At 48.6% G+C, this 18,909-nt stretch overlaps 1 protein-coding gene across 1 annotated transcript; it reads right to left on the bottom strand.

Moving 5' to 3' along the window:
- Window positions 1-2,207: 2,207 nt before the first annotated feature.
- LOC130390567 (DNA-directed RNA polymerase II subunit RPB2) lies at window positions 2,208-16,796 on the bottom strand. Its single transcript, XM_056600599.1, has 25 exons — window positions 16,654-16,796; window positions 16,127-16,199; window positions 15,711-15,861; window positions 15,341-15,453; window positions 15,007-15,226; window positions 13,922-14,080; window positions 13,375-13,539; window positions 13,086-13,282; window positions 12,663-12,782; window positions 11,813-11,999; window positions 11,450-11,593; window positions 10,606-10,745; window positions 10,391-10,502; window positions 9,887-10,041; window positions 9,331-9,529; window positions 8,921-9,089; window positions 8,592-8,688; window positions 8,179-8,273; window positions 7,365-7,615; window positions 6,613-6,702; window positions 4,777-4,884; window positions 4,054-4,167; window positions 3,437-3,597; window positions 2,979-3,174; window positions 2,208-2,635 (listed from the first exon to the last, which is right to left on the bottom strand). Exons 1-25 carry the CDS (start codon window positions 16,670-16,672, stop codon window positions 2,546-2,548), a joined length of 3,525 nt encoding a protein of 1,174 aa, XP_056456574.1. The 5' UTR covers window positions 16,673-16,796; the 3' UTR covers window positions 2,208-2,545.
- Window positions 16,797-18,909: the final 2,113 nt, after the last annotated feature.

The following is an 18,909-nucleotide window of genomic DNA, read 5'->3' as shown; positions in this document are numbered from 1 at the left end:
AGGGCCTGCCATCGGCAAAGAAGTTTGTATAATGTGTGTGTGTGTGTGTGTGTGTGTATATATGATGTGTGTGTGTATGTGTGCCTGTCTGCTGCACATTCACACCCGCTCACTGTGTGTGTCTGCTGCGTGTGGGTTTCAGCTGCTTCCCCTCAGCTGGAGGAAGACGCTGCCTGAGGAGCAGCAGGAGTGGGTGGGCCGGGCGCTGTTCCACAGGGACCCCAGCAGCGGGAAGGCTGTCCTCACCACACCGCCCCGACTGAGGTGGTACCCGCCAGGCGCCCGGCTCCTCTACACACAGCCCCCCCGCCACAGCTCACGCCTTCTTCCAGTGCCCGTTCATCCTCTGGCTTCCGTATCGGATGTGGGCGTACCACCTCAAGTGCCCCGCTGATGGGCGCAAGCTGATGGACGCTGGCGTCTCCAAGACCGTCCGGAGGGTCTAGGACAGGAGCGGGTGGTATTACATGGCCACAGAGTGCCTTCAGTGACCCTCCTGAGACAAGAAGGTGGCGGGCTGGTCGCAGGACATCCTGGAGCAGCTGGACGTTGCTCACCGTCAGCGATTCCCGGCTGTTCTGTCCTATGTCACTTTAAGTCATTCTGCGTTTACCCAGCGTTTTGTTGCTCGTGGTTAACTACGGTTAACTGTCTGTGTTCTGAGTGGTGATAGCGATGCTCAAGGAGCGCACCTTGGGCAACGGCGTGTCTCGCCTCCGTGCCTCCCTGGCGGAGCAGCACCCCGGGGACTGGATGGCGTGCTCCATCGCGCCATCCAGTCAAGGGCATCCGGAGCGGCCCAGAAGGACGACGTGTCCCTGCCGACCTTGCTCAAGGTGCCCGGGCTCACCTGGTTTGGTCGGGTGTACGTCCTGGAGGCCGTGACCAGGCTGGACGAGACCAAGGCCAGGGTGACGTCCATTATCGGCGGCATCCTAATGATGGACTCCACCAAGACGTTGGCAACGAATACGGGCAGGTGCTCGTGTCCGTCTTCACCTATGGCGGCCGGCCGGCCTGATGCAGCGGTACCGGGAAGCCGGGAAGGCCCCTCCGAGGGTCCTGTATGTGGACCGGGACTGCTGTGTCGCCGTGGGCAATTCGGCCACGCACGGCGAGTGGCACGAGCTGGTGGTGCGGCTGGACGTGTCACCACCGACAGCCACCAGCTCTACGGCCTCTTCATGGCCAGGCTGTCCTTCGCCATCTTCGAGTGGGACAGCGAGGACGTGAGCCGCCTGAAGGAGGCCAAGCAGTCCTCGGAGGGGATGGACGCCCAGGTCACGTTGTCCGCCAAGGAGCTGGCTCGCCACTGTCGCCGCCGTATGAGGGGTGCGGCGGAGACGGACACCATGGCCGTCCCTTTGATCGACCGCGCCCGAATGGAGGACACCTGGGGCGATACAGAGAAGTCCTCCCTGGTCTCGGGCTGGCCACAGCGGCTGCAGGTAAGGAGGAGCTCCCGGGCACGACGCTCCTTCCCTGCCTGGACCCTGTGTCTCCAGGCAGTGGAGCGGGGCATGGCTCCAGCAGTGGTAACGGCTGGAGCGGTGGCTGGAGCCGAGAGCGGGCTGAGGTCCAGTGGGGGGGCAGAGGCTGAGAAGGGGGGGGGGGGGGTGTTTGGCGAGCCAATCAGCAACCCGCTGGACTTTTATTACTTTATGAAACTTTAACGTTAGCAGCTTCGGCTCATCATTTTCGAAGATCTGGTAGTCAATTGTGAAAAATGCATTAAAAAATGAGCCGACAACCTAGTTATCTGCTATAGACCCTAGTGTATCTGTGGTATAAATGCTGGGACGAATTTCAAAGTATAAATATGTAGAACTTAATGTTCAATGTACAGATCGTCGCTTTTCCCATTGAAACGAGCGGAGCGGCGATTAGGCTTCAAAACGAGCGGAAAAAAATACCTCTCAAACACCCTCAGCTAAGTTCATAAGCGTTGGGCCACTTTCGTCCACTTGCGACTTTTGCAATGGCGCACAGGTTCCTCATTCTTAGTTCCGCTTGGAAGAAACACACGTGCGGTTGCAACGGTTTTAGATTGGCTGAAATTAGCATTTGCTGAAAATATTCAATACATTTCTGATTGGATTTAAAAAGCAGATAGTGATGTGACTTTTTGTAGTAGCCATGTACTAGAGTAGTGTTCAAATTAGGGATAGAGACAGGCACAGAAAACACTTTAGTTTAACTTACTTAATCAAACGGCAATGAAACCCAGGTCATAAAAAGCAAGATTTATTCAAATTTTACAAAACAGAGAACATGACTATCAATGATTCCCCAGAACTCTCTCAGTACACCGGACTTCACAAAGACCTAAAAAAAGAAAGTAAAGCAGCTCCACAGAGTTTCAGTTTACGCGTTACTGGTGAGTCTAGCTTTTCCATTTGTGATCGTCGTGAAGTGGACACTTTAGATCCGTCCGGGACATTCCTCCACACCGGCGGAGCTCTGCGTGTTTCACGGAAGCCCAGAAGCGCGGTCTGAGCGAGTGGACCCGGGGCGGCAGGTGGTGACCTCGGCTCGACTTCGGGCCCTAGGAGGTCATCATGCGGGGGGCGATGCTCATGGACATGAGCTCCTGGAAGAGGAGCTTGCAGGCGTAGGGCATCCGCACCAGCGAGATCTGAGACCACAGAGGACAAAACGGAAACGCTGACTAAAATAAATATCATGCTGAGGCGCTGTGGCTCATTCAGCGGCATGGAGAGAAGCAGCATTCTGTACTTAGTTTTTTCACACCCTCACGTTCGCGTCACTACACCAAGTCACTTAAGGCCCCTCAGCGACTGCTGTGTGTTACTCAAGTTGCGAGTTTGCTGACGTTAATAAGTAATTAGTTAACCAGTCATTGATTGATTGCATTTTGTTTGGATACATGACCATGAGTAGCGCAGACAGGAAAACAGAGCAGTGGCTCAGAGGGAGACGTGTGCAACAAGGGAGGTGGCCGTGGCCCGTTGGCGTACCTGGGTTTTGTTGCGGCAGCCGCGACACTCGTAGGTGTGGGTGCGCGTGTTGGCGATGGCCATGAGGCCGCACAGGTTGCACACGTGCACCTGGTAGGGGTCGGACGCCTCGAACAGACGCTCCTTCAGGAACTGGGCGGCGCCGTGGGCGATCTGACAATCACGCTCCATCTCACCGAAACGCAGACCGCCATCACTGGGAGGAGGGTAGAACACGATTGGTTGGGTGAGGGGAGAGAAGGAGTATGAGAAACAGGGAAGGAGGAGGGACAGACAGACAAGACAGAGACAAACGGGGAAATGAAGAGAGAGTGAGATAGAGGTGGACCAGCAAGAAAGAGAGAGCGCATCGGGCAAATAAAGAGTTAGTGACAGAGAGACGTAAAGAGAGAGAGAAACAGCACGAGAGAGACAGAATGTTGGAAAGACGGAGACAAAGGAAGGCAGTGGGTTCCTACCGCGATCTGCCCTCCATGGGCTGTCTGTTGAGGATCTGGACCGGCCCTCGGGCCCGGGAGTGGATCTTGTCGTCCACCATGTGCTTGAGGCGCTGGTAGTATGTGGGCCCGATGAAGATCTGGGAGGTGAGCTTGCGGCCGGTGAAGCCGTTGTAGAGGACCTGCAGTGGAAGAGACGGAGAGCGCTTGGACATCAGGCGTGGCGCGCAGTGAGCCGTCGTATCAGACCTGTGGGAGAGGGAGGGCTCTGTGGCACAATGCCTGATATTAGGGATAGGATCGCCAGCTCCGACTTCGTATCAAGACCCGAACGGGTACCACACAACAACAAAAACGTAGAAAACCGAATCCAGTATGACATAGTAGTGTACATAACCCCCAGTGTTTACTCGGTGAGTTACACTGAGCTGCTCATGCACCTACAATTGCCTCTCAAACACACTCATAAATAGTGAATGAATGAACGAACAAACGGGTGTTAGTCTGTATCCATTTCCCACGCACCAAGTCGAGCCTGCCATTAATTTGTGGGAACACACAACAACCTTACATATTGTCAACGGTAACCCCATCTCACTGGAGAGCGGTACAGAGGAGAATGAGTGCTCTGGCTTTACCTCGTTACCCCTCAGGTGGTAGCCGTACTCGGACAGCAGGTTGGAGACCTTCTGCACGTTGACCGCGTCGTTGAACGGCGTGGCGTCGCCGATCTCGCCCTTGTTTGCAGAAACCTGCGCGTGCACGGGGGAAAAGGGACAGAACGAGACGGAATCACGTCAACGTTTTACATGGAGCAGTGTTTAATTTAGAAAAGATTTAACTAAATGGGTGGGTTCAGAGTTGATGTACGATTGATCAGTTGACTCGTTGGTCAGAGTTGTGCTGGAGTGCCCTGTGCCCGGGTCGACAATAAACATGCCTAGAGTAACGTTGGCGTCCGACTAGTTAATCTCAGTGTACCCAATATACTAGAGTCGCGCTGGTCGACAGTGGGACCTCGGGCCGGGCTGAACACAGAGCGACGGCGTCAGCGTGGGGCTAGCTGTGATTGGCTCTCAAGGCGTACTGTGATACAAGATCCAGCCTTGCAGTGCAAAGTAAACAGGATACTGGACAACATCAACAGTGTAGGCAGACTGTTGGATGGAGACGGATGCTCCATAGAGTGCATTTATATAGCCATTTAAAGTGCTGACACACACACACACACACAGGGAACTTTAGAAATACATTTATCTACAGAATTGTTAACATTGAATTTCAGATTCTATACTCTGAAACTAGGTTGTGCAGCACTATAACTTTTCGTCTGTCTCACACACACACACACACGCACTTACCTTGCCCTGCAGACACTCGATCAAGTGACCGACTGTCATTCGAGAGGGGATAGCGTGGGGGTTGATGATGATGTCTGGCGTGATCCCCTCACACGTGAAGGGCATATCCTAAAGAGCAAACACACAAAGAGGCTAGAAGACACATCACCCGCGGACGGCTCTTTGGATTGAGACCTATTGATTAAGACCGCTTTACAAAGCAAATTTGTTCCCACACATGAGCCGCAGAAGGCTCTCCGGATTAATAAAGAGCTAGGGCTAACATGCAGAGAAGCAGAATGGGCTGGTTTTGCGAGGTTGATAAAAGGAAGGTAGATAGGTAACAAAAGGTCAGGGAAACTATGGGTCTAGAAGACTGTCTACCCGTGTTTATTCATCGTTAGTTACTTAGCTTGTAGTCAAAGAGACTAAGGCGATTATATTGGAATGAGATGCATCATGAATGAGCAGGTAGCGGTTTGTCTCCCAACGGGGTTTAAACACAGAATCCTTTTGGCTCCTCGGTCAGACACGCCAACCGCGGGCCTACACTATCTGGACACGGGGTGTGATTCCTTTAGTATCTCCCAACTAAATGTTGATTCTTGAGGGTCACGATTCAATTCAAAAAATGATTCTTGATTCCCGATTCAAAATAAACTAATGAATCAGTACTTAGGGGTGCACATTTCACAAACTACTCCAGTTCGCTATGTACTAAGAAAATGTATGTATTGAAGCATAGTAGAGTGTGTCAGGGGTGGACTGGCCATCTGGCATACCGGGCATCGTCCCGGTGGGCCGTTGACCCAATGTGGGCCGGTCTGGTCCGCTATGTTTTTTTTTTTCTCTCTCTCTAAATTTCCTCCAATTAGGCCGGCCAATGGGCAACAGAGGGCTAGCAGTGTGTGGCCAGCATCGACACAGATTATTGGTCTATGTTTGTCATTGTCAATCAATCATGGGCTGCAGGCTCAGAGAGCCCTGACAGTGCTGTCAATCACAACACAAACCAGGGTGGGCGGGACCTCATGGCCTGGGCCGGAGTCGTGGGAGTCCGCGACTCCCACGAGTAAGTAATTCATGTCTTAGACTTTTTCTCGCAGCTACAGATAAAAAAAATGTATTCTCTATTTATGGTTTCACAATGACTGAGTCACAGTTTAAACAAATGCGTTTCAGCTCTAAAGCTGCTACTGTCTGTAATATGTTTCTATTCAGATTATTTGTCAGGATATTTTGTTATTATTGTCCGAGTCTGGTTTTAACTAATGCTGGGCTTACACAAAAAGATTTTCCCATTCACAGACTAAAGACTGCAAGAGAGAAATTAGCGTTGGATCAAGTGTGATATTTAACAAGCGTTTTGTAGCTATGTAGATATGGGGGATGGAGATGCAGCGACCACAGGATGTCCGTTAACTTCCTGTTCAGGTTTCACACCTTTCTTGTCAACAGCACAAGAGACACAAATAGCAATTTGCACTGCTATTTGCAGTGCAAATAGCAGGATGTATGTACTTGATTAAATCGTTTTAATAAAGTACATACAGGGTTCTTCCCGTTCGTCTCGTCCCACCCCTAGTGCTGATAATGTAGTGGGCTGGTCTGGACAGAAAATGCCAGGGCTGAATTTTTGTCCCAGTCCACCCCTGGAGTGTGTAAAAGATCATAATTTTTTATATTTGAATATCAACAGATTTCATGAATGTAAACGCAATAAGACGCACGAAAAACAAAGAAAATATTAACGTTTTTTGCAATTCTTTGTGATTGTTTTACCCCAGCCCTACTGGCCAGCATTTCGATCAGATATCCCTCCACATTCCCGCACCGTGCATGAGGATGTGGTTTTACCTCTTGTCGGTACTGGATTCCGCAGGTACCCTTCTGTCCGTGTCGGCTGGCAAACTTGTCTCCGATCTGGGGGATGCGGACGGAGCGGACCTGTGGCCAGGGGAGACGGAGAGACAGACGGAGAGACAGACGGAGAGACAGACGGAGAGACAGACGGAGAGACAGACGGAGACACAGACGGAGAGACAGACGGAGAGACAGGCTGTGACACGCAGGCCTGAGGGACTGTTCAGCTGGGGCGACGCAGGGGAAGAGTTACGCATACCCCATTGGTCAACAGCCACCGCTCTGCAGCTCGTGTAATACGAGGGTTTAATGATCTGGTTTAGACTGATTGATAGGGAACGACAGAGATGCTCCACGAGGGCAGGATATCAAGACAACATCTCTCTCTCTGTCTGTGTGTCTCTCTCTCTCTGTGTGTGTGTGTGTGTCTCTGTGTGTGTGTGTGTGTGTGTGTGTGTGTGTGTGTGTGTGTGTGTGTGTGTGTGTGTGTGTGTGTGTGTGTGTGTGTGTGTGTGTGTGTGTGTGTGTGTGTGTGTGTGTGTGTGTGTGTGTTGGAATTCGCTCGGTGCATTAGACTTCATGAGTAAAAAAGTATTCATTCCGTTGAACGGATTCTCGTTAAGAACAATAATTGTGATTTTGTGAGACTCTTTAAACCCAAACAACCGCGCCGTCATGTCCTCATGAGCCAGCTCTGGGACCACCCCCACCCTCAGCGGTCTGTGTCTCCTCCCCGGGGGGCTCACCCTGATCTTGCAGAACTTGTAGCCCTCCTGGTTGAGGGTGACCATGACCTGGTCCACGATGCCCGTCTCGCTGGTGCGCAGGAAGGTGCTGCAGTCGCGCTTGGTGTAGCGCCGGTTGGTGCTGTCCAGCTCGTCGTCGTTCTCCGGCAGCGTCACCGTCTTGCCGATGATCACGTCCTCGCCGGAGACGCGCACGCCCGGCGCAATCAGCCCGTCGTCGTCCAGCTTGTCGTAGATGGCGTGCCGCATGCCTGGTGGGGGACAGGGGGAGGGGCTTGTGACGCAGCGGCGATGGTCACCCCCACCAGAGGGTATGAAGGAGGGCGCTTGGTTTGATGCCAAAGTCGACGGTGATTCAACGCTACATGATGCACTGTCAACCTGGTACAATGAGGCGTATCGTATACGATGGGATGTAAAGGTTAACATTCACATCCGCCATTATGTTATTGTTCTTGTTGTACATTTATTTTATTTTTAATGATTTACTGTCCTCCAATTCTGCGGCTGGGACACCCGAATTTCCCTTCTGGGATTAATGAAGTTTGTTAATAAAGTTAAAGCTTTACTGAAGGGAAGCCCACATTTGGATCAAAGTCCATTGCATGAATGAAACTAAAACACAATGCTGCTATGTGTATGTTGAGGAACCAAGCCTAAGAATTGTACTCTTGTGTACTGTACAATGAGATGTCATAAAAGTGATTCTGATTCAATGGTTTTGTTTTGGTCGCATCATGGCAGATGGTCCCTATGGCGACTGGACCAGCGACTGCGGCGATCCCGAGCGCTGTGCGCTGCGCGTTCCGCGTACCCTGGCAGGTTTCCCGGGTGGGCTTCTCGAAGATCTCCTCCTGGTCGAAGCCCTTCTTGGACTCCTGCTCTTTGTAGGAGCGGTAGAACACAGACCTGCCGGACAACATAAGCACCTGTAAACCTACTAGTCCATCCTCATCATCTTCATCATCATCATCCCCACCACCACTGTGGGAACTGCCGACAGACCTGGAGCAGGCTTCATGCCGTCAGTAGGAGTGGTTCAGACTCAGGTTTATTTAGACGTTATGTTTGTGTCTATAAGTGATCATCACTTATATAGTTTGATGCCCTTGGAGAAGACCGAATAAATTAACATTAAGCGGCGTTGCTTTACCCAAAGATACAAATGTCACGGGTCATGGACTAAATGAGAGAGACGTAGCCATGCAGACGGAGGAGCTGACTGACCTGAAGAATCCCCGGTCTACGGCAGACCTGTTCATGATGACAGAGTCCTCCTGGTTGTAACCCGTGTAGGAAGCGATGGCCACGATGGAGTTGATGCCTGACACACACCACCAAAGTTCAAATCATTCCAGAAATTGCTAGCATTCAAAAATGTAATATTGTGCCTTTGTACACTTATATCGTAAAATACTATATCTTAAATTAAAAGTAAGAGTAAATTCTAGACTCCATAAGATGTAGGCATTCCAATCGATCACCAAAATCCTACAAATATAAGACCATTGGGAATGGAAGTTTATAACGAGTAGACAATAAATAAACAGCCCCACCTGCTGGCAGTTCTCTGAAGCGCAGGTACTCCATGGAGCGGGTGGTGACCAGAGGTTTCTGGGGGTAGTACAGCACATGGGCCAGTGTGTCCATGCGCACGTGGAAGTTGGTGATGTACACGCCCATGGCCTGCTTACCCATAGCAGACTGGTACGTGTTCCTGGGAGACTGCATGAAGGAGATGACAGCGAAATCATCATAAATCGACAATTATATCAGAGTATCTGACCAGCTTCATCAACCCTTGACACACACACACACACACACACACACACACACACACACACACACACACACACACACACACACACACACACACACACACACACACACACACACACACACACACACACACACACACACACACACACACACACACACACCACTTAGAGGGCCGTATTGCTGATACCTGGTTGTGATCGGGGAAGGGGATGATGGAGGCGCACACTCCCAGGATCATGGAGGGGTGGATCTCACAGTGGGTGTAGGTGGAGCAGTAGGCCACGCCCTTCTCCTGGAGGTCATCGGGGGTCATGGCCAGCATGACCGTCTCCTCCTCCAGGGTGTCGATGTACTCCACCACGCCGCTGGCAACCAGGTCCTGCCAACTGGCGCGCACACACACACACACACACACACACACACACACACACACACACACACACACACACACACACACACACACACACACACACACACACACACACACACACACACACACACACACACACACACACACACACACACACACGTTAGACCACTAGGGTCACTCGGCAGCGGCCAGTGGGTGTTGCGTTTAGTAAGCCTCAGGTAGCTAACATATTGCCAAGATTCAAATTCTGGATGGCGGGGGCACACCACTTTCACACAAAACGATGACATCATACTTTGTACATTGACTTTGGGCCACTGAGGAGCGACGGCGAGTCGAAAGCGGGCGGTGGCGGCGTCCAGGGCCAGCTCACCTGTAGTTGTTGTACTCTCGCTCCTTGAGCTGGTCGATGTGTCTCCTCTTCAGCAGCAGCTTCTGTTTCTCCACGATGAGCAGGGGCCGACAGATGCGGCCGGCGTCCGTGTAGATCCGGATCTCTCGCTCTCGGATGTCCCGGATCATCGACACCTGGGAACGCACGCGCACACACACACATCCAGCATGTCAATGCAGTCACACTATTCCAATTAGTGTGTCTTGATGATCGTGGCATCCCTGATGTAGGGTTGGAACAACAACGTAGAAGGCGCCTCCAGGTTTGTTTCAGCAGCTACTCCACTCACAATCTCATACGTTTCATTGCAGAATATTCTATAGTGGTTCATTTAAAAAGTAAAAGTAAAAAGTACTGAAAGAAGATATTCATGATATTATCACATAAATCCTATTCTTAATTCATACACTCAACAGGAGTTTAGTTTAGCAGCACGAGGCCCCGTGCTGCCCAACAGCCCATAATAATCTTGGTCCCGGTTACCTCAGAGACGATGATGTCCATCTGCCTGCGAAGCTTCCTCAGGGTGTTCATCAGCTGCTCGGGGTCCTTGTGGATCCCCACCCAGCAGCCGTTCACAAAGATCTTAGTGGCGCTGCAATCAGAAACCCCCGATCAATCAGACAATATTCAACTATAAGAGCCCCAAAGATGTCTGTGTGTCTTTGTATGCGGGCTTGTGTGTGTGTGTGACTAACTCTGCAATGGCAGCCGGGGAGATCTCCTCCAAGTTCTCCATGCTCCACTCCTCCAAGAACTCCAGGATGGGAGAGGGCTGGGAGCCCACAGAGATGTAGGCCATGAGGGCCAGGTTCTTCACCAGGCCTACAGCATGCCCCTGCATCAACAGGACAGGGGGGACAAGGCCTTTACAACCAGAAAGACATCCTGCCATTTGGTAGTTGCTCCAGTATTGATTGTGTGTGGGGGCAACATAGTCGAGGTGTTTGATTACCGGCCGACCGTTGATGCAGTCTACCTCTACGTCTTCTAGAGCAAGCTGCTCTTAAATGACGTGCCTCTACAAATTGATGCTACCTTCGTTTTGGATAAATGTATCGGCAGAATGGCTAAATACTGAACAGTAAAGAGGGTTTTTAAGAGCCATGTTTGGTTACAAAACTCCCATCCCGAGGGAGTTTTGGGGTCTCTTTGATTTTTTTTTTGATTTGATTTGACTTTGATTTGGTTTTGCACATAATATTGTTTGCACTTGAAAAAAAGAGAACTATTTAATTTAATTTATTTTACTTCAACTTTTATAAATGTTAGTTTTAGTTTCAATTTCATGCATGTAAAGAGTTATAATAAAACATTTCAAAATGCATGTGCAACTCGGTTAAATAAAAGTCTGTTGGTCCAGTCAAATATTTTGTCATTGTAGTTTTCTTAAAATCTCGTCTCGTCTCGTTCTCGTGAACCGAATATCGTGTCTCGTCTCGTGAGCCGAGTGCATCGTGACACCCCTACTAAATACTGAACAGCAAAGAGGGTTTGTAAGAGCCGCGTTTGGTAACACGAGTCCCACCGCGAGCACCGTACCTCGGGGGTCTCTGCGGGACAGATCATCCCCCACAGGGTGTTGTGCAGCTGCCGGGGCTTGGCCAGCTTGCCGTCCCTTCCGATGGGCGAGTTGAGGCGCCGCAGATGAGACAGCGTGGAGGCGAAGGTCAACCTGTTCAACACCTGACGGAAAAACAGAAACCGGTTTAGTTTCAGGATAGCGCGTTTGCTCCCACCCTCAAAGGGCCCTAGGTTCCATCCCTAATGTCGGCCTCCCACCTGTAGAAATCCATGTGCATGAGAAATAAGCCCTACCTGCTTCTTAATGACATGTGTCCGACTCCACTGAGTTAGTGTGGATGAAAGCATCTGATAGTAGGCTAGGGAAGCGCGTCATCTCACCTGGGATACTCCCGCCCTGGCCTGATGGGCCTTCTTCACGTCTCCCCAGTTGCCTGTGGCCAGGGAGTACTTGAGGCCGTCAGAGATGATGCGTGTCTTGATGGCCAGCTCCAGGTTGAAGTCCTTCCCGCGGTCGATGAACTTTTGGGCGTAGATGCGGATCTCCTTCAGAAGGTTCTTGAACATCCTGGAAACAAGAAGAGATCGTCCACTTGTGTGTCAACACTAGGGCTGGGTAAAAATATCGATTCATCAATTCACCGCAATTTAATTGTTCTCCATTAAATTTAGATTCAGAACTTTTTTTGAAATAGATTATTTCCATAAAATAAAAATAAAGTTTTTTTTAAAAAGAAGCATACTCAGTCATTGTAATCTTGAAGCGAGTATTCCTAAATGTACATGCCCTTTTACATTTGTCCATGTTATGATTATTAGTTTTATGCTGCAAGTTTAGCTCAGGAACAATACCTTTTCGCTAGTTAAAGCACAATGAAATAGTTAATTCATTTTGAAAAGGTTAATTCTAAATAATATTTAGGTATTTTGCACGTATTATTGAATCGATATCGAAGCAATTGGATCAATATCGAATCAAATGAAGACCTAAAGAATCAAATTGAATTGAAAGGTACCTGGCAATACCCAGCCCTAGTCAACACTGAGGAAATCCGTAAATATGTTATACGTAAAGAATTAGCATCTGGGACTCAAAGAGAAGATGCTTTTCAGAAGGTCTTCAACCATTGCAGAAGAACCCATATTCAAATTCATCAAATTATTTAAATGATATACAAATGTGAGATCCAATCAAGACATTGAAAACAAAATAGATTGTGTCAAGACCCACCCTCTGAAAAGGAAAGCCAATAGCGGGCCGGCCAGGTCCAGCCTCTTGTTGCCATAGTGATCCCTGTCATCCAGCTCTCTTCTTCCAAGGGCAGCCAAGAGAAGTCTGTGAACCATGTACCTGAAAGAAGAAAAGTTGAATATGAAGCACAAATAACATATTTCAGCCTTACAGGAGGTCATGTTTGATCATGTGTTTTACTTTCACTCGATGCCAGTTGAAGTATTAACTTTGACACAGTGTAAACTTTTTTCTATGTAAAGCAAAGGCTTCAGAAGACCATACCATGAAGTTATGTTTAACTGTCGTAATGTTTGGCATCAATAATGTCAATGTACCTCAACTGTAACCAATGTTTACATCTTTATCTAGTCCTACATTGTGTGCATTTTTCTTATTTTCTTTTTTTTTTGATTCCCCTACCCCAGGAAGTAGGCCTTCTTGGTCTCGCAGAAGTCGCTCACTCCCACGTGGGGCAGCACCTCCTTCTGCAGCACCTCCTTGGCATACTTGATCCTCCTCTCCTTGGTGACACCGGGCTTGGCACCTCTGGAGCCGATGAAGTTGAGAGCCACATTCTGCTCCTGGATCACGAAGGCCTCATCCAGAGAGGGTTTTACCTGACGGACACATTGATCCATATCGATGTCAGACACACAGACTTGTCAGGGAATCGGCGCCTTATAAGCGGCGGGAGGTTCACAGTGTTTACCATCTCCATCATCTCGGGGTCGTCGAAGTCGTAGATGATGTGCTCCAGGATGTCTCTGTCGGACACGAACCCCAGCGCTCGGAACACGATGATGATGGGCACTTCCTGCCGAATGTACGGCAGTGTGGACACGATCCTCTGACCAATGGCGCTCTTCTTTACTCCCTGAAAGCAGGACGGGGGGGGAGGAGGGGGAAATGTTCCCATTAGGATAGAAAGGTTTCTCAGATTGAAGCCCAACATTGACAGCCAAAAGAGACCCACTCGGAAAATCCCAATATATGTGCCAATGAAATGTTTCTTAAATAGCGTTATTAAGGACAAGGAAGGAAGTTCGGAAGGACGAAATTGTGCCAGCTAATTGGAGTTACTTAATCCAAATCCACACAACTACAGTTCAGGTGAGAGTTTACAGGTGACCAACAACTACTCTACAGGTGAGATTCAGTTTGTTCAGGTGAGAGTAAAGGTTAACCACCACCACACTACAGGGGATAGTCAGTACATCCAGAAGAGGGTTTCCAGGTAGCTGTGGGCGTGTTCTCACCTGACCTCCTCTGGCCATCATGCTGACCCAGATGGAGCTGGTGGGGCGAGAGGAGTTCTCCAGGCAGGACCGGCACTCCCCTGTGTAGGCGTACTTGGAGTCCTTCTTGGCAAACACATACACTGTGTTGGTGGCCATCTTCTCCTGGGCGATCAGGACCTGAGAAGAATGTATTCATGTATGATACCTATTATATATATGCACACACACACACACACACCTGATATCAAAACCATGAACAACAATATAAAGAAATTCCAAATCCTATTAACAAAATAAACTGGCCAAAAATCTGTTAATTTCCCACTCGGGGGATAATAGAGGCTTTTCTTATGGCGCATTTCCACCAAAGGGTGCGGGTCTGTTCAGTCTGCAAAGGTGCAGACATTTCAACCGGCAAAAGTGGGCGTGATCCGGACTGAGCCGTATTGAGTCGTACTCGTCCCGCAATACTCCTCCGTTGGGGTACTGAGACGCCTGGAAGGGTGCCGGCAAGTGTGAGCTACACACGCCGTCCGTTGATTGGTCGACAGAATTGTCAGTTCCGCCCGGCAGGGGGATAATAATAATAACAAACAAACGCAGTAACCGCAAGGTAATTCTGTACACCGGCGAAAGCTTCGATTATTGAAGAAAATGTTGCGCAAAAATTTGACGTCCTTCTTGGACGTCCTACATTGTGGCTCTTTTAATGTGTCGCGTTCTTCTTTTTCCTTGGATTTAATAGCAGGCTACACTGTGTCGGGCTGCTATGAGGTCACGATGCTACCGTAGCTGCAGCGGCTATCGCCATCCGGCTTAAACCCCGTCCTACCATAAGGGTACTGTCGGAGGTGGAAACGCGAGCCGTAACTGAGCTGGGCTATACCGCACCCTCACTACTGGGCTGAGGATTGCTGGGTCCGAAGTGCAACCGCCGGTGGAAAAGCGCCATTAAAAGATAAAGTTAGTTAGAGTAACATTCCCCGTGGCGCACATTAACCAGCCAGACCTGTTCCCCAAATCCCTTTTGAGGAAAAACGATCAAATTGGGCTAAGAAGTGGCACCGCAGCGTTACTACGTCGGCACTCTATCAACCCCTCACCTTCTCGGAGCCGTTGATGATGAAGTAGCCCCCGGGGTCCAGGGGACACTCGTTGAGCTCACACAGATCACGATCCGTCAGGCCGCTGAGCAGGCAGTAGGTGGAGCGGAGCATGATGGGGATTTTACCGATGAAGGTCTTCTGGTGCTGGGTCAGCAGCTGGTCCTCGCCCTCCTTGATGATGGTTTTGGTGATGTCCACGTAGAGAGGGGCCGAGTACCTGAACGCCACACGGGAGGAGACGAGACGTGTTGAACACACCGCACTGAAAAAGCAGGGAAAACCTGTCCCGTATGCGAGGACCAACACTGGGTCTGAAGAGAGGAGAACGTACGTGAGGTTGCGAAGGCGAGCTTCGTTGGGCATCATGGGAGATGGGGCGCCGTCTCTCTCCCAGTGGGTGGGCTTGGACAGGTAGATCTGCTCAAACTTCAGCAGGTAGCGTGGCTGTGTAGACAAGAAATAAGGGGGCATGAGATTTTTGATTCAAGCTACCAAACCCACCAACTGCAATTAAAGTCACCTGCAGTCTATTTTAATGTTAAGGAAAACGTGTAATGGAATTAATTGACATCACGTTTCCTATCCCAAGTCTAAATCCATATGTGACCAGGAACTTGGGGAGTGAGAAGCAACAGCAATGTTATTATTAAAAAATATTACTATTAATGATGATGATTATTATCATTAGCTGTGGCTCTCACCGGATCCTCCACCTCCCCGGAGGTGTGCTGTGCCTCAGCCTGCAGGTCGATGGGTGGGGCGTCCTCCACGATCCTCTGGACGGACATCTGGATGAACTCATCGAATGAGTCCAGCTGCTGTCGCACCAGACCCTTCTCGTCAAAGTACGAGCTACAACAAGAGGACATTTTTTCTGTTACCAACAACAATACCAAGATCTGTAATGTGTACTGAATATTGTTCAAGTCTGACAAGACTGTGTATGTCAAGAAGTATGGCTGACAGTACAATATATTAATCGACTACAAAGCATGCAATACACTCTTTTTTTAAGCCAAATTATAGGCTAAACTAAAATGCCAGGGCATGACCATACAATTCGATTTTCCTAATCATACTTATGACAACAGAATTATATATCTGAAAGATTAGCTACCTGATAACAATCCAACAGGCTTCTTGCCACAAATCGGAGGTGATTTCATCTTCATCTTCGTCATACTGGGTCTCTGGAATTAAGAGAGATGATTCAGCAAAGGGGAAATTACAGTTAAAAATGAATGCTGGGTTTTGCTATATGGTATGTTTGATATACTTATAGATAAAATGGAAAGAGAGACACTTCCATCCCGACAAACCCAAAAAGTATAAGACGTTACTTATATTTATGTAGATCTGATGTATGCACATTGTATTTGAATGCATTTATAAACACATACATTCCCAAAGGGTTAAATAAAGGGATTAGATTCCAAAACAACTTTATATACCAGCTATAGAGCTAGCATTTGAGCAAAACTCAAGCAAGTCGCGTCAAAGTAGCGCGCCATTAGCTTCGGCTACCTTAGCCGGCTAGTTATATTAGCCTGGCTCTGGTATGAATGAAAGCTAAGGTGAGCTCCATACAATATAGCTCACTATAATATCCTCGTTCACGACTCACTCAAAGTAACACGTCCTTACCCTCATCTGGATCATACATGGTACCAGAAAACGCTCTAAGGCGCTATTTAAATACTAAATGTCAGTAAAACTATTCCGACTTCACTCCGTGCGCACAACGCTGTGGAGGCAAGACAACAACACTGCAGAGAATAAAAGTCACTTCCGGCTATCACCGGTTCTGGAGTTTTCAAAATTAAAGTTCACAGCAAACGCGACAATGTGGGAAAATAGAATAACTGAAGCGCAACTGAGAGGGATCTATCTAAATGGCTCTGGATAATATGGGTACTGGCGCTTTCAAAATCAAAGCCTCCGATTGTGCTACAAATATCCTATCTATGTTTATTGTTCGGTGATCAGGGGAGTTATAACTTACTTAATGTAAATAATAATAGTAATAGCCAAAGCTAACTTCAGCCAATTAATTGTGCAAGTAAACAAATATTGGTCAATGCGAAAAACCTATTTGCTGTATCTACTGTAATTTTGGCTTTGGATAATTATTTTTATAATAATAATACTATTCTATTCATCATTTCTGCAATTATACACCCGAGCTTGCACAATAGTAATAGTGCACTAAAATGATCAGATATGTACTTCCTAGTTGATTCCACTAGATGTCAGAGATAGCCAGGAGAGGAAACCTAGTGCAAAAAAAAAGGTCTTCCATAACAATCTTCTTATTATCCATCTGTGATCAGAATAGCCCAAATTCTGGCTTCAATTTAAACAAAACAATGATAAGGATTCAAAATATGGTTATTATGCAGACCAATAGCCAATAGCTGGTTAGGATACAACGTTACCACGTAGGCCTATGTTAACTTAAATTTGACACATAGCCTATAGCTCCGCTATGAATTTTGCATCCATTTTTTTTGGTGTACTTTTTAATTGCGAATTGCGTTTGCATTTTAAGAAAATAACCAAGCATGGCAAATGTTGTTCTGAAGTTGGTGAACTTAAATTGACTTCTGCCCTCATTTCTGGAAATCTTGATCCGCCCTATTTCTTAGACTGGACAAAACTCTTTCTTATTCACACCCTCTTTCTCGCCTCCCAATATCTCTCTATCTCTTCCTCTTCTTCCTTCTTTGTTATTAGGTAGCCTCCCTTTACCTTTGCAGCTCTACATTCCACTCCTCAGACCATCTTCGCCCTGCCCTCTCATTCCCTTCCTCTCCTAACCTCTCCCCTCTCCACCCCATTTATCTCCCTACCCTCTTATCCTCTCTTCGACTCCCCTCCTATTCCCTCCCTCTCCCTCCCCTCCTTCTCCAATCCTCTCTCTTCCCATCCTCTTCCTCCCCTCCACGCCACCCTCTTCCTCCTCTGCTTCCTCTATCCAGTGTAGCGTTCCCTGGAAACAGCTCCCCAGCATCTGGAACCCCGGGGTGGTTCACCCTAAACCCTGAAGAGTCGGATGGGAACCAGATGCTGTGGATCCTGGCCGACGGCCCACACTGCGAGCCTCACCAGGACACTGTCCCACCAGCCCCCCAGTCATGCATTGGCTTCTAATGACTGTCCTCTTAATGTTTTTAAATTGGTTCCTGCCTTTGCAAAGTATGATGCATGGCCTTGTGTCGGTATGGTGTGTAAATAAACTTGCCTTGCCCTTTTAAGCAAACAATTTGTATACCAACACTAGGCAGAAAACTAGAACTGGTCTAGATCAGTTCTCAGCGAGAACTTGTTTCTTCTGGGGCAGGATTGGAAGGTCTAGTAGAGGTTAAGGTTGTCTGACTGTCAACTGAAAGGGTGTTGGTTTCACCCCCAAGGCTGGTATACTTATGTAGGGTAAGTTAAACCGTCTCAAAACAAACCATACTTATTCTCCATTTGTATTTCGTTGTACAGATGGTTTAATCCAAAGTTTTAACTTACAGTGAGTTTCAGTTGCATGCCATTAATGAGGTGCTCAAGGAGGCCCACAGGTAGATTGTAGACATTTGGTGAATCAAACCCACAACCTGCTGCCTGGAGAGTCAAAAAGGCTTAACGACGAGACTATCCTGACCCTCCTCCAGCCGGGCGGTGATCCAGCGGTAGACGCGGAGGCGGTGTGTGACCGGTCTTTCTCTCCTCACCGGTGGCCTGCTGGGCAGCTAGGCAGGCCACCGGTGAGGAGAGAAAGACAGGTCGTGTGGTAGGTGGTGTTTGGTGGGCGCAGGGCTTCCATAGGCGCACTGCAGTGATCCTCAAAGAGGAAATGGATGGATATCCACACTTGTATTGTGTCACTTTCTCTTTCCCCTGTTAGGGTCTCCC

Source organism: Gadus chalcogrammus, chromosome 10 (assembly GCF_026213295.1).
Source record: "Gadus chalcogrammus isolate NIFS_2021 chromosome 10, NIFS_Gcha_1.0, whole genome shotgun sequence".
Classification (NCBI taxonomy): Eukaryota; Metazoa; Chordata; class Actinopteri; order Gadiformes; family Gadidae; genus Gadus; species Gadus chalcogrammus.
Note: the sequence above shows the minus strand (reverse complement) of the source record. Positions and strands in the feature narration are given on the sequence as shown.